This window comes from Musca domestica, unplaced genomic scaffold, assembly GCF_030504385.1.
Source record: "Musca domestica strain aabys unplaced genomic scaffold, Musca_domestica.polishedcontigs.V.1.1 115, whole genome shotgun sequence".
NCBI classification, from domain to species: Eukaryota; Metazoa; Arthropoda; class Insecta; order Diptera; family Muscidae; genus Musca; species Musca domestica.
The window spans coordinates 1699375-1713412 of NW_026712145.1; the positions used below are offsets into that span (position 1 = coordinate 1699375).

The 14038-nt window shown below is 32.4% G+C and overlaps 1 protein-coding gene across 5 annotated transcripts in view; it reads left to right on the forward strand.

Annotated features, from left to right (window-relative positions):
- LOC101888654 (calcium-binding protein E63-1) overlaps positions 1-14038 on the forward strand; it is a 233132-nt gene that overhangs the window by 143685 nt on the left and 75409 nt on the right. For all 5 annotated transcript variants that reach the window (XM_059132213.1, XM_059132211.1, XM_059132212.1 and 2 more), the window contains one exon: positions 11876-12019. In XM_059132213.1, the coding sequence (XP_058988196.1) occupies positions 11876-12019 (144 nt within the window). The remainder of the gene's footprint in view (positions 1-11875; positions 12020-14038) is intronic.

A 14038-nucleotide genomic window follows, 5' to 3' on the forward strand; every position in this document is an offset into this window, starting at 1 on the left:
TTTTAAAATATGTTCCCTACGTACTACTGAAACTAATCTAACTTAACCTAGTCGCAGCCACACAATTGTTCTTATCTATTATTAGATTTAAAAGAAACATTGCATGGGTGCTTGTCCCTTCATTCAAGTGGTCTTGGCTATCCACTGTACGCATCGATACTGTGTGTGTGGGTCATGACCTTTATTATCTTACACATTATCGTATGCGACAGCGCACAAGATCACTTAATTCTACACATGTGATATTTTATGACCGCTGGGAAACTGATAATTTGGAAATATTTATTTTTAATTGTTGGATTTTCCCAGCGCCTCAATCTCACTCAAAAGTATGTACAAAGTATTTTGTACATTCTCCCGGGCGGCTTAAATGTGTATATTTTTATAGTGGACTGTATTTTTTTTTTATAAAATGATTGGCACGAAATATTCAAATATAACAATATGAAATATAATCTATATATAAACATGTATATACTATGTAAAATAATATGAATGTCTCGTTAAGTAACCGCTTTCAGGAAACGACTCCATTTCTTTGCCCAGTCTCTCTTGTCGATACCGCCACCCTTATCTGCCGGTTTTAACTTCCAAGCTTTATAATTCTTTGGCGACTTGTGATTTGGTAGTTGCTGGCTGCGATCATCCAAGGAGTCATTTTTTCGTAGGGCATCCAAGGTTAGGTCATTGCTGATGTATTTTATACGCGGTTGCTTCAATGAGGATTCCCGGTGTTTGTTATTAATTCTATTCCTCTTTACCTTGTCGCGCTCTTTTTTCTCCGCTTCCTCGATGCATTTATCGTTATCTTTGCCAAACGTGTCTTTTAGAGAAGTACCAATATACACCGGATTTCTTTTTTTGCTCTTCTCTTGTTGGTGGTTCTGTTCCCTGTGGCTTCTCAAATTCATATTGTCCAAGGACACTTTTTGTACATGCTTGTCCATTTTGTCACTGCTGACTTCCTCTGATGTGTCGAGTTCTTCTACGATGGCTTCCAATTTTTTCTTTTGATGTTCCAGCTTAGCTTCCAGATCTTGGACTTGGTTTTCCAGGTCACGCCGTTGCTTTTGAGCTTTTTCTTCAATGGCCTGTATGTCTCTTTCAAATTTAGTTAGCAAGGACTGCACCAAATCTTCAAGCCCCAGTTTTTCATCATTAGCGGTTTTCAGGCCATCTTCTAATATTTTGATTCGGGAAGCTGATTCGGCTAATTGTGATGCAGTATTGAGTCTTCCCTCTTCATTATTTTGGGTAAGAGCTCTAACTTTTTCCTCCGAGTTAGGACTTGCCGGCGGGAATATATTCATATCCTCAAAGTTTCGAGCTGCAACAAAAACACACCAGTCACATTCGCAATCATGTGGATAAAATAGCCAATATCTTCTAGCCATTTCAAGAGTGTCTCGATCACCAATACAATATTCCGCTTCTCTTTTATCATCCAAAGGGCATGTAATATCACCCTTTGCATCTTTTCCACAACTTGTGGTCTTCGAGGGCCTCTGCTCTGTTGTCAGCCCAAAGGTGGGAAATACAATATTTGCACACTCCTCAGCTTCCATTGCTACTTCCTCCGGACTAAGGAAATAGTACTCCAGTTCAATTCTCCAGGGTCCTGGTGGTTTTAAGCATTCTTCAATTTTCGCTTGTGCAGTATCTCCATTCAACTTGCAACCTCGTGTTCCGGTCGCCATTAATTTATGCGCTAACACAAGGCATTTATCCACTGCTACTGAACTTTCCTGGATTCTCTGAGGAATGTACTTTTTAAAACTTTTCAACGTTTGTTGTAAAACGTAATACGTGTTTTCAACAAGAATCTTATACTTGTTCACGTTACGAATTTTTTTAAATTGAGTCGCCGATGCCAATGTTGTGCAGAAATAGTCAGCCAAGACCAAAAATTTTGCTTCTTGATCCATTTTTTTTTTTCGGAATTCTTTTTGAGTTTTAACTTGGACTAATTGATGTCCTCTTTTCAAAATTTATTTTTATGTATATATATATTTTTTTTTTATTTGGGACTTCTGTTGTCCTCTTTTCGTTTTATTTTTATTTTTGCCCCTATGGCTTTTTTTTTTTGTTTTTGCCCCTATGGCTTTTTTTTTTTTTATTTTGCCCCTATGGCTTTTTTTTTTTTTATTTTGCCCCTATGGCTTTTTTTTTTATTTTGCCCCTATGGCTTTTTTATTCAAATTAGTCCCTTCGGCTATTTCAAAATGCCCCTATGGTCTTATATTTAAAATGCCTTAACGGACTTTGTTTTTTGTAGAAATTCTCCTCTATTTCTGGAGAATATCTATTTCTGCTTGTAGTGAGTCTCTTACCACTGGTGGGGGAAAACTCCTACAATTTTTTTACGGCCGCTAGTTATTTCCACTTTATAAAAAAGTGAAGGCTCGATTGACCATATGTTAGCGGGAGAAGAGAAAACACGACCGTCTCGTCTGTGTGTTATTTCAATTCTTAGTATCCGGCTCGAAGGACCATATGTAAGCGGGAGAAGAGAAAAACACGACCGTATCGTGTGGCTGTTGATTCAATTCTAATTTTATTTTTAAAATATGTTCCTTACGTACTACTGAAACTAATCTAACTTAACCTAGTCGCAGCCACACAATTGTTCTTATCTATTATTAGATTTAAAAGAAACATTGCATGGGTGCTTGTCCCTTCATTCAAGTGGTCTTGGCTATCCACTGTACGCATCGATACTGTGTGTGTGGGTCATGACCTTTATTATCTTACACATTATCGTATGCGACAGCGCACAAGATCACTTAATTCTACACATGTGATATTTTATGACCGCTGGGAAACTGATAATTTGGAAATATTTATTTTTAATTGTTGGATTTTCCCAGCGCCTCAATCTCACTCAAAAGTATGTACAAAGTATTTTGTACACGTGGATTTTTTAAAAAATATTTTTTTCGAGTTCCAAAGAAACGTGGATTTTTTAAAAAATATTTTTTTCGAGGTCCAAAAAAACGTGAATTATTTAAAAAGACCCCTGTTTTATTGTTAAAACCTATAAATTTAAATTAAATTCATTTCTATATTGATAACAATATCTTAATTAATAACGAAAAATTATTAAGTGTTGGCAGCAGGTATTAGAAATTAACACTCCACCTCAGATAAGATAAGAGCAACGGGAAATCCATTCAATAATGCTGTCATTTTCATTAGCAAAAATTTATTATAATAAATAATAAAATAAAATAGAAATCTTTAAAATAACCGGTCAAATCCAATTTTTTTAAAAATGGAATTCCAAAAAAAAAAAAACAGCTACGAAATTAAACATGCTTTGTTTATTACCACCTTTGTTATCAGTGGAGGTGGTAAATAATTTGTTAAGCCAGATGACCCTTGGTCCGATAATTCATTGTTAATAAACAAAAAAAAAAAAAAAAAACAAAGAAACATATTACCAATCAAACTGTTGATATACAACAATAACAACATCACGTGGCATGCCATACTTTTTTCCCACACGACACCCATTATTTATTCATGGCGGTCAGTTTGGTTGCGACGGATTATGTCGGCCAAACAACATATCTCTCAGCAAGTTATTGTTGCTGTCGCTGTTGTCATTATTGCGAGTTAATTGTTAATTTCGCTGTCTCCAATTAACCACCACCGTGCCGCCCCATTGACACCTACCTATCTTTTGTAAAGGTCAATTGGGATATTTAATAGCCCCGGCCGTTATTTGTTCTCTCAATTGTAATTCAATAATAAATAGATAACGGCATTAATTGAATTTCCACTCAATTAAGATTATGTGGAGCGGAGAATATAAAAAAAAATTGAGCAGTGTGAGAGCCAATGGGGGCGTAGAAGGAATGGGGGGTATAAGTGATTGGTCAAGGTCAAAAGAGAAGGTATATTTTATGTTCGTCGAGTATGAGGTATCCTAACAAAAATTGTTTTGGGAAATAATGAATATTTAAAGTTTTTTTATCACACCCTGTACACTGTGCGACAAAATTCAAATTTTCAATTATTACGGGGAAAATTCAGCAGATTATGAAAGTAGTACCTAACAAAAGAAGACACGTGTATCGGTGGTTTGAAATCTTACATAAAGTAACCTTTATAGAGGGGGCAAGTTCCCCCCTTCTTCAACACTTTTGGAAATTTGCGGATTAAGATTCCTCGGAATCAATGCATTTTAGACTTCTAGTGTCTCCGGCATTATTTTATTTAAAAATACGAGGAATATTTTGTTTTTAACCCTCAAGCGGGCCAAAAAAGGGGTGTTTTTAGTACTTTTTTTAAAAAATATCGCTAAAAACTCCCTTTAAACGGGTTCGTAACAAGTCAAAATATTATTTGTTGTTATTATTTGTCATAAAATTCTACTATAGGTCCTTGAAGACGTCATAAGTCTAAATCCTACCTAAACGCCAGGAAGTCATATATATTAACCAGTAAAGGAAGTCCTAAAATCGGGCGGGGCCGACTTTATGATACCCTACACCACTTTCCTAATTTAGTAGAGCTCCACATAGCAATTAAAAGTTTTTATGGGAGAATTCAATCATGCACGCTGTGATTATAATTATAATTTAAAGTTCAAAGGACTAAATATGCCGAAGCATTCGTATCTTTTAAATTCGGACTTGTATTGCCCATTTGGTGCAAAATTTATTTGAAATCAGATAAAGATATATATGGTAGATATATCCGATCTCGATAAAATTTGGCAAAGATATTTCTGAGCTGTTTTTCATATATTTCCCTGAATATCGTTGTTACGAAGTGCATATTACGGCTGTGGGTAACAAATATAACAAATCGGATGAACAATATATATGGGAGCTATAGCTATATCTGAAATTTGGCATACTAGCTTCTAGACTCAATTCGGTCGCGTGTGCCAAATTCCATACCATTTGGACAAATATTAGACATTTGGTGTACAATAAGAGGTAAATCGGACGAAGTTATATACGGGAGCTTTATCCAAATCTGAACCGATTTTAATGAAATTTAGCAATTGTATTTCTGAGCTGCATTTGATATATTTCCCCGAATATCGTTGTTACGGAGTACATATTACGGCTGCGGAGGACAAAAATGAGAAATCGGAAGAACAATATATATGGGAGCTATTGCTATATCTGAACCCCGATCTTCACCAAATTTGACATACTAGCTTCTAGACTCAATTCGGTCGTAAGTGCCAAATTGCATCCAATTTGGGCAAATATTAGACGTTTGGTGCAAAATTTAGGGTAAATCGGACGAAGTTATATACGGGAGCTATATCCAAATCTGAACCGATCTCGATAAAGTTTAGCAAATGTATTTCAGAGCTGTATTTGGTATATATCCCCAAATATTGTTGTTACAGAGTGCATATTACGGCTGCAGAGGACAAAAATAACAAATCGGAAGAACAATATATATAGGAGCTATAGCTATATCTAAACCGATTTCTATCAAATTTGGCATACTTATTTTCAGGCCTAATTTGGTTGTGTGTGCAAAATTCCATACTATTCGGACTGATATTACACGTTTGGTGCACAATAAAAGGTAAATCGGACGAAGTTATATACGGGAGCTTTATCCAAATTTGAACAGATCTCAATGAAATTTAGCAATTGTATTTCTGAGCTGTATTTGATATATTTCCCCAAATATTGTTGTTACAGGGTGCATATCACGGCTGTGGAGGACAAAAATAACAAATCGGATGAACAATATATATGGGAGCTATAGATATATCTGAACCGATTTCGATCAAATTTGGCATACTAATTTTCAGGCCTAATTTGGTTGTAGGTGCAAAATTTCATACTATTCGAGCTGATATTACACGATTGGTGCACAATAAAAGGTAAATCGGACGATGTTATGTATGGGAGCTATATCCAAATCTGAACCGATTTCGATAAAATTTAGCCAATGTATTTTTGAGCTGCATTTGATATATTTCCCCAAATATTGTTGTTACAGAGTGCACATTACAGCTGCGGAGGACAAAAAATAACAAATCGGATGAACAATATATATGGGAGCTATAGCTATATTTGAACCGATTCCGATCAAATTTGGCATACTTTAATTCAGGCCTAATTTGGGTGTATGTGCAAAATTCCATACCATTAGGGTAAATATTAGACGTTTGATGCACAATATAAGTTAAATCGGACGAAGTTATATACGGGAGCTATGTCCAAATCGGAACCAATCTCGATAAAATTAAGCATAGGTATTTCTGAGCTGCATTTGATATAATTCCCCAAATATTGTTGTTACGGAGTGAATATTACGGCTACGGATTACAAAAATAACAAATCGGATGAACAATATATATGGGAGCTATAGCTATATCTGAACCGATTCCGATCAAATTTGGCATACTTATTTTCAGGCCTAATTTGGTTGTACGTGCAAAATTTCATACTATTCGAGCTGATATTACACGATTGGTACACAATAAAAGCTAAATCGGACGAAGTTATATATGGGAGCTATATCTAGATTTTGACCGATTATCTCCAATTTCAATAGGGTTCGTCCTTGGGCCAAACAAACGATTTGTGCAAAATTTCATCTGAATCGGGCAATAAATGCGAACTGTATTCTGTTTACAAAAATACATGGACAGACGGACGGTCGGACAGACTGACGGACAGACTGACGGACGGACATGCATAAATCGACTCTGAATATGATTCTATGCAGATCGTCAAAAGGAACTATGGGTCTATCTCGTTTCCCTTTGCCTGTTACAAAAAAATGCCCAAAGACATAATACCCAGACCACCTTGTGTTGTAGGGTATAAACAGGGGAAGGATACCTTCTGTTATCTCTAAAACCAAAATATGCGAAATAATATCAACCAACTTTCTTAGTAGCCACTTAAATTGCTCCAGATCTTGATCCGTACCACAATTTGCCCTTCGATGTCATTTCATTTAGAGCCAGTCCACCCCCCATGCATATCTTCACATCTAAGGCGGCTGGCTGGGAAACCATAAAAACGAAAACTATAAAAGAAAATTGAAACCGCTTTTTCTCTTTTTTCTAACTATTTTCCACTTTCATCGCCCACAACAAAGTAAAGTAATTTTATTCCTTCCACATTTCATTGCGTCGTAGTAAGGTCTTTCTCTCCCTCTCTCTCCCCTCCCTTGAAAACAGTAACTTTATCATTCATTGGCTAAAGGTCGGCATTTGCACCAACACCAAAGTAGTAACCCAAAGAAAATTGACATTTTTTGTAATAAAATGAATTTCTTTTCAGAGGAAGAAAAAATGAAACCGGCAACGAAATGAATCCTGCAGAAGCAAAAAATAAAAGAAAACTGGAAACTAAGGAAATTGTTTTCCTTTTTATTACAAGTTTTCTTCTATTCACACGGAAAAATAAGTGGAAAACTAGGAGGGCATTTGAGTTGAGACGATAAACCACGGGATTTTTGCATTTAATGGGAAAAGCGAATATTCTCGGGAATCATCCAAAGTTCTTTGGAAACAAATCCGCTTAGCACCAATCAAAAAGAAATTTCTAAAGAAAAGATTTTGAAAATAATTTGATATGAAATGCATCGGAAGTTGCTCCTCGTCGATCATCAACAAACGAATTTTAGTAATTTTTATCAATTTAGGCCCACGTTTTGGTACAACCCTCATATGCAGGTATTCCCCTGATTTTAGCTATTTCCGGAGACTTGGCCTCGTTTTTCACTTAGTCTGACCCTTGTTTGGTATCGTGGTTTCTAAGGCATCGTGGTTTTACTCGTTTCGAGGGTCTTGGCCATATTTTCCACTCGATTTGGCTATTTAGGCTAGTTTGGGAATAGAAAATCATTTTAAAGAAATTTTTCAACATAGGTATATATTTGGTATTTTTCGCATTGATTTTTAGACATTAAAAAATATTTAAAAAAAAATACACGTCTCTAATGGTCCTTGAAAAAATAAATGTTAATCCTTGAAAAAATTTTCTTCAAAAAATCCATGTTATTTGGTCCTTGAACAATAAATATATTTTAAAAAATAAATATTCTTTAAAAAATCCGCGTTTACTTGGTCCTTGAAAAAAAATATTCTTTAAAAAATCCACGTTTCTTTTGGTCCTTGAAAAAATATTCTTTAAAAAATCCACGTTTCTTTTGGTCCTTGAAAAAATATTCTTAAAAAAATCCACGTTTCTTTTGGTCCTTGAAAAAATATTTTTTAAAAAATCCACGTTTCTTTGGTCCTTGAAAAAATATTCTTTAAAAAATCCACGTTTCTTTGGTCCTTGAAAAAATATTCTTTAAAAAATCCACGTTCTTTTTGGCCCTTGAAAAAAATATTCTTTAAAAAAATCCACGTTTCTTTTGGTCCTTGAAAAAATATTCTTTAAAAAATCCACGTTTCTTTTGGTCCTTGAAAAATGTTCTTTAAAAAATCCACGTTATTTGGTCCTTGAAAAGAATATTCTTTAAAAAATCCACTTTTATTTGGTCCTTGAAAAGAATATTCTTTAAAAAATCCACGTTTCTTTTTGTCCTTGAAAAAATATTCTTTAAAAAATCCACGTTTAGTTGGTCCTTGAAAAAAATATTCTTTAAAAAATCCACGTTTAGTTGGTCCTTGAAAAAAATATTCTTTAAAAAATCCACGTTTAGTTGGTCCTTAAAAAAATATTCCTTAAAAAATCCACGTTTATTTGGTCCTTGAAAAAATTTTCTTTAAAAAGTCCACATCTGTTGTCCTTAAAAAAATCTTTAAAAAATCCACGGTTTTTTGGTCCTTGAAAAAAATATTCTTTAAAAAATCCAGGTTTTTTGATCTATTGGTCCTTGAAAAAAATATTCTTTAAAAAATCCACGTTTATTTCGTCCTTGAAAAAATATTCTTTAAAAAATCCACGTATATTTCGTCCTTGAAAAAATATTCTTTAAAAAAATCCACGTTTATTTGGTCCTTGAAAAAAAATATTCTTTGAAAAATCCACGTCTGTTGGTCCTTGAAAAAATATTCTTTAAAAAATCCACGTTTATTTCGTCCTTGAAAAAATATTCTTTAAAAAAATCCAAGTTTATTTGGTCCTTGAAAAAAATATTCTTTAAAAAATCCACGTTTAGTTGGTCCTTGAAAAAAATATTCTTTAAAAAATCCACGTTTAGTTGGTCCTTGAAAAAAATATTCTTTAAAAAATCCACGTTTAGTTGGTCCTTGAAAAAAATATTCTTTAAAAAATCCACGTTTAGTTGGTCCTTGAAAAAATATTCCTTAAAAAATCCACGTTTCTTTTGGTCCTTGAAAAAATATTCTTTAAAAAATCCACGTTTCTTTTGGTCCTTGAAAAAATATTCTTTAAAAAATCCACGTTTCTTTTGGTCCTTGAAAAAATATTCTTTAAAAAATCCACGTTTCTTTTGGTCCTTGAAAAAGTATTCTTTAAAAAATCCACGTTTCTTTTGGTCCTTGAAAAAATATTCTTTAAAAAATCCACGTTTCTTTTGGTCCTTGAAAAAATATTGTTTAAAAAATCCACGTTTCTTTTGGCCCGTGAAAAAGTATTCTTTAAAAAATCCACGTCTGTTGGTCCTTAAAAAAATATTCTTTAAAAAATCCACGTCTTTTGGTCCTTGAAAAAAATATTCTTTAAAAAATCCACGTTCCTTTTGGTCCTTGAAAAAAATATTCTTTAAAAAATCCACGTTTCTTTTGGTCCTTGAAAAAAATATTCTTTAAAAAATCCACGTTCCTTTTGGTCCTTGAAAAAAATATTCTTTAAAAATCCACGTTCCTTTTGGTCCTTGAAAAAAATATTCTTTAAAAAATCCACGTTCCTTTTGGTCCTTGAAAAAAATATTCTTTAAAAAATCCACGTTCCTTTTGGTCCTTGAAAAAAATATTCTTTAAAAAATCCACGTTCCTTTTGGTCCTTGAAAAAAATATTCTTTAAAAAATCCACGTTCCTTTTGGTCCTTGAAAAAAATATTCTTTAAAAAATCCACGTTCCTTTTGGTCCTTGAAAAAAATATTCTTTAAAAAATCCACGTTCCTTTTGGTCCTTGAAAAAAATATTCTTTAAAAAATCCACGTTCCTTTTGGTCCTTGAAAAAAATATTCTTTAAAAAATCCACGTTCCTTTTGGTCCTTGAAAAAAATATTCTTTAAAAAATCCACGTTCCTTTTGGTCCTTGAAAAAAATATTCTTTAAAAAATCCACGTTCCTTTTGGTCCTTGAAAAAAATATTCTTTAAAAAATCCACGTTCCTTTTGGTCCTTGAAAAAAATATTCTTTAAAAAATCCACGTTCCTTTTGGTCCTTGAAAAAAATATTCTTTAAAAAATCCACGTTCCTTTTGGTCCTTGAAAAAAATATTCTTTAAAAAATCCACGTTCCTTTTGGTCCTTGAAAAAATATTCTTTAAAAAATCCACGTCTGTTGGTCCTTGAAAAAATATTCTTTAAAAAATCCACGTTTCTTTTGGTCCTTGAAAAAATATTCTTTAAAAAATGCAGGTTTCTTTTGGTCCTTGAAAAAATATTCTTTAAAAAATGCAGGTTTCTTTTGGTCCTTGAAAAAATATTCTTTAAAAAATGCAGGTTTCTTTTGGTCCTTGAAAAAATATTCTTTAAAAAATCCACGTCTGTTGGTCCTTAAAAAATTATTCTTCAAAAAATCCACGTTTCTTTTGGTCTTTGAAAAAAAATATTCTTTAAAAAATCCAAGTTTATTGATCCTTTCCTTGAAAAAAATATTTTTTTAAAATCCATGTTTCTTTTGGTCCTTGAAAAAATATTCTTTAAAAAATCCACGTTTCTTTTGGTCCTTGAAAAAATATTCTTTAAAAATCCACGTTTCTTTTGGTCTTTGAAAAAATATTGTTTAAAAAATCCACGTTTCTTTTGGTCCTTGAAAAAATATTCTTTAAAAAATCCACGTTTATTTGGTCCTTGAAAAAATATTCTTTAAAGAATCTGCGTTGGTCTTCGAAAAAATATTTGTAAAAACCCGCCTTGGTTACTCCTTTCTTAATTTGTTTATTTTATTAATTTGAGATCCTTATTGTCCTTGAAAGATAATCTTCCATGATTAACACTATCGCCTGAAGCCAGCAACATCCTTTTTGTGCGATAAATGTGTGTAAATCACAATCAGAAATACTCGAATGTTAACATAGAAATTTAATTAATCGTGTGTCAGCTGTACGAAAATAAAAAAAATAAAATAATGGAAAATAAAAACAAAAAAAAAAAAATAAATAGAAAAATTATCCATGCAGGCAATACATACATATACACATATATTAAGGATAATATACCCACTCTCACACAAACATTATGTAAAGGATTTTTTGAACGTTGATTTTTTATAAAATGTTTTTTTAAGGACCCATAGGCCAACAACGTGTTTTTCCCTTAAAATATTCAAATATTCAATATTTTATATTTTATAAAATAAAATCCAGTTCATAGACCCCCCCCCTGTTGCGTATGAGCAACATTGCTATTTCTAACGACGTAAATCATACGCCCTCATGCACACCATATTGCTGTTTGCTCTTCACACATTATCTGCAACAAAACATTCGGCGTAGTATATTATTATCCTTCATAAAAAAAATCTCATTTCAATTCTGCACCACACTGCGTATGCTCAACATTTATTGACCTAATAAATATTAATCATACCACAAAACAAGCTGTTTTATTTTCTTCATTGACACTTGCCTTTTAACCACAACAACATTTATTATTCATTTGCTTTTTGTTGTTTTGTAAAACAAACACGTCCATGAAACGTCTATTAACAACAACAACAAAAATGTTAACATAAATTTGTTATTTTCCCAATTTTCCATGTTTTGCTAATGTCCTTCTCTTTTTTTTTTCTTCCAGATCTACGCACAGCTTTTGATTTATTAGACAGAAATCGTGATGGCCGTGTTACAGCAAACGAACTCCAGTTTATGCTGAAAAATTTGGGCATAAATGTGCGAGATGAAATCATAAATGACCTGATTCGGGAGGCGAGTCATTCGGGTAAGTTTTTGAGGGAGGAATATTTTTTTAATGTCTTTAGTTTTGAAACAGTTAATCGTGGGACCAATGGAATTTTTGGTATTTGCCTTTATTATTATTCAAATTTTAGATTATAAATGAGACTTAAAGCTGTCTATTTCAATACAATTTTATTTAAATATCGACGGCCCTTTCGATTATGCGTCAGCGAGAGAAATTTAGGTATTTTTTAGACATTGTCCTGCCAAGGTTTCCTAAATTTGATATTTTAAATTCTAAATGGTAGTAGACAAAATATTCAATGTGGGTCCTGGCTTCGAAAAATTCCTCGCAATTATTGGTAATTTGAACGGAAAGCTGAATTTTTTGGGTGGGTGGGGGTTTCGAAGGTATGATTTTTCTTATAGTCCGCATTCCAATATGTTTTTCATTATTAAATCAAGTATGCAATTCAAATTCATAGGTCCACTTTTTCTTGTGCCACAAGTGGTCATAACTGTCATAAAAGGTGGCATTGGCCCCGATTTTTCCTAATGTCGAACTTTCCAATGCTTCTACCGAATGTAAATTAAGTAGTTTTATACCTTCTTATATCTTGGCGTACAAGCGTTTAATATTAAAAGATTTTTTAATGCCAAGATTTTATAAATAGCTCCCTTTTAGGGGTTGAACTTTTTCGATGAAAAATCACGTACCTCGTATAATCCGTCCATTTCCATTTGAAATCCATTTTAATCAAAGCCTTTACCAGGATCTCAAGTTTTTGTTCTATGAAGAAGGAAATGCCAAATTAAGGATTAAAAAAAAAACAATATTACTTTCTTAGAACAGGAATCCAGCTCTAGAATGTATTTTTTTTTTTTGAAGAATATTTGATTAGGGACTTTCTGATCAAAAAATATGGAATTGTGGAAGACATCCTTTCCTAGGTTATTTTTTCTAAAATATCTTCTGGCTAGCAATCCTAAATTTTTAATATAACTTAAAAGTACTTCCCGGCTGACATGTTTTAATAATATTTTTTCAAGTACGTCCCAACTTCCTTCCACAAGAAAAGTGATTTTTAAAGGGCTGCTGGACATGAATATTTTTGTTTTAAGGACATTTTTGAGGAACCAAAGATGTTAATTAAGTTTTTAGGACTTCCAGGCGAAAAATTGTATTTGTTGAAGGATTTCTAGAATATTATCCCAATATTTTTTTTCAAAGGACAATCAACGTGGATTTTTTAAAGACTTTTTTTCCAAGGACCAATCAACGTGGATTTTTTAAAGACTATTTTTTCCAAGGACCAATCAAAGTGGATTTTTTAAATAATATTTTTTTCGAGGACCAATCAACGAGGATTTTTAAAGAAAAGATGAAAATGAAAACATGGATGGATTTCTTAAAAATATTTTTTTTTTCAAAGATCAATCATCGTGGATTTTTAAAGATTATTTTTTTGCAAGGATGAAAACATGAATGGATTTCTTAGAAATATTTAGAATATTTTTTCAAGAACCAATTAAAGAATATTTTTTCCCAGGATGTAAAAACATTGATGGATTTCTTAAAAATATTTTTCCCAAGAATGAAAACTTAGATGAATTTTTTAGTACATGTTTTTTTCTAAGGATGAAAACATTGATGATTTTTTTTAAAGAATATTTTTTTCCCAGGATTTTTAAAAAATATTTTTTCAAGGATGTAAAAACATGTATGGATTTTATAAAAAAAAATAGTTTTTCCAAGGATTTTCAAAGAACATTTTTTCCAAGGGTGAAAACATAGATGGATTTGTTGAAGGATATTTTTCCAAGAACCAATTAACGTGGATTTTTAAAAAATGTTTTTTCCAAGGACCAATCAGTGCAGAATATTTTTATAAAGAATATTTTTTTCCAAGGATGAAGCGTGGATGGATTCCATAAAAAAATTGTTTTTTTTTCAAGGAAAAAAAGTTTTTCCAAGGACCAATCAAAGTGGATTTTGTAACAATATTTTTCAAAAAGGATTTTTCGGAAACTATATGCCTTTTTAATCATTTAATAGTCTTTT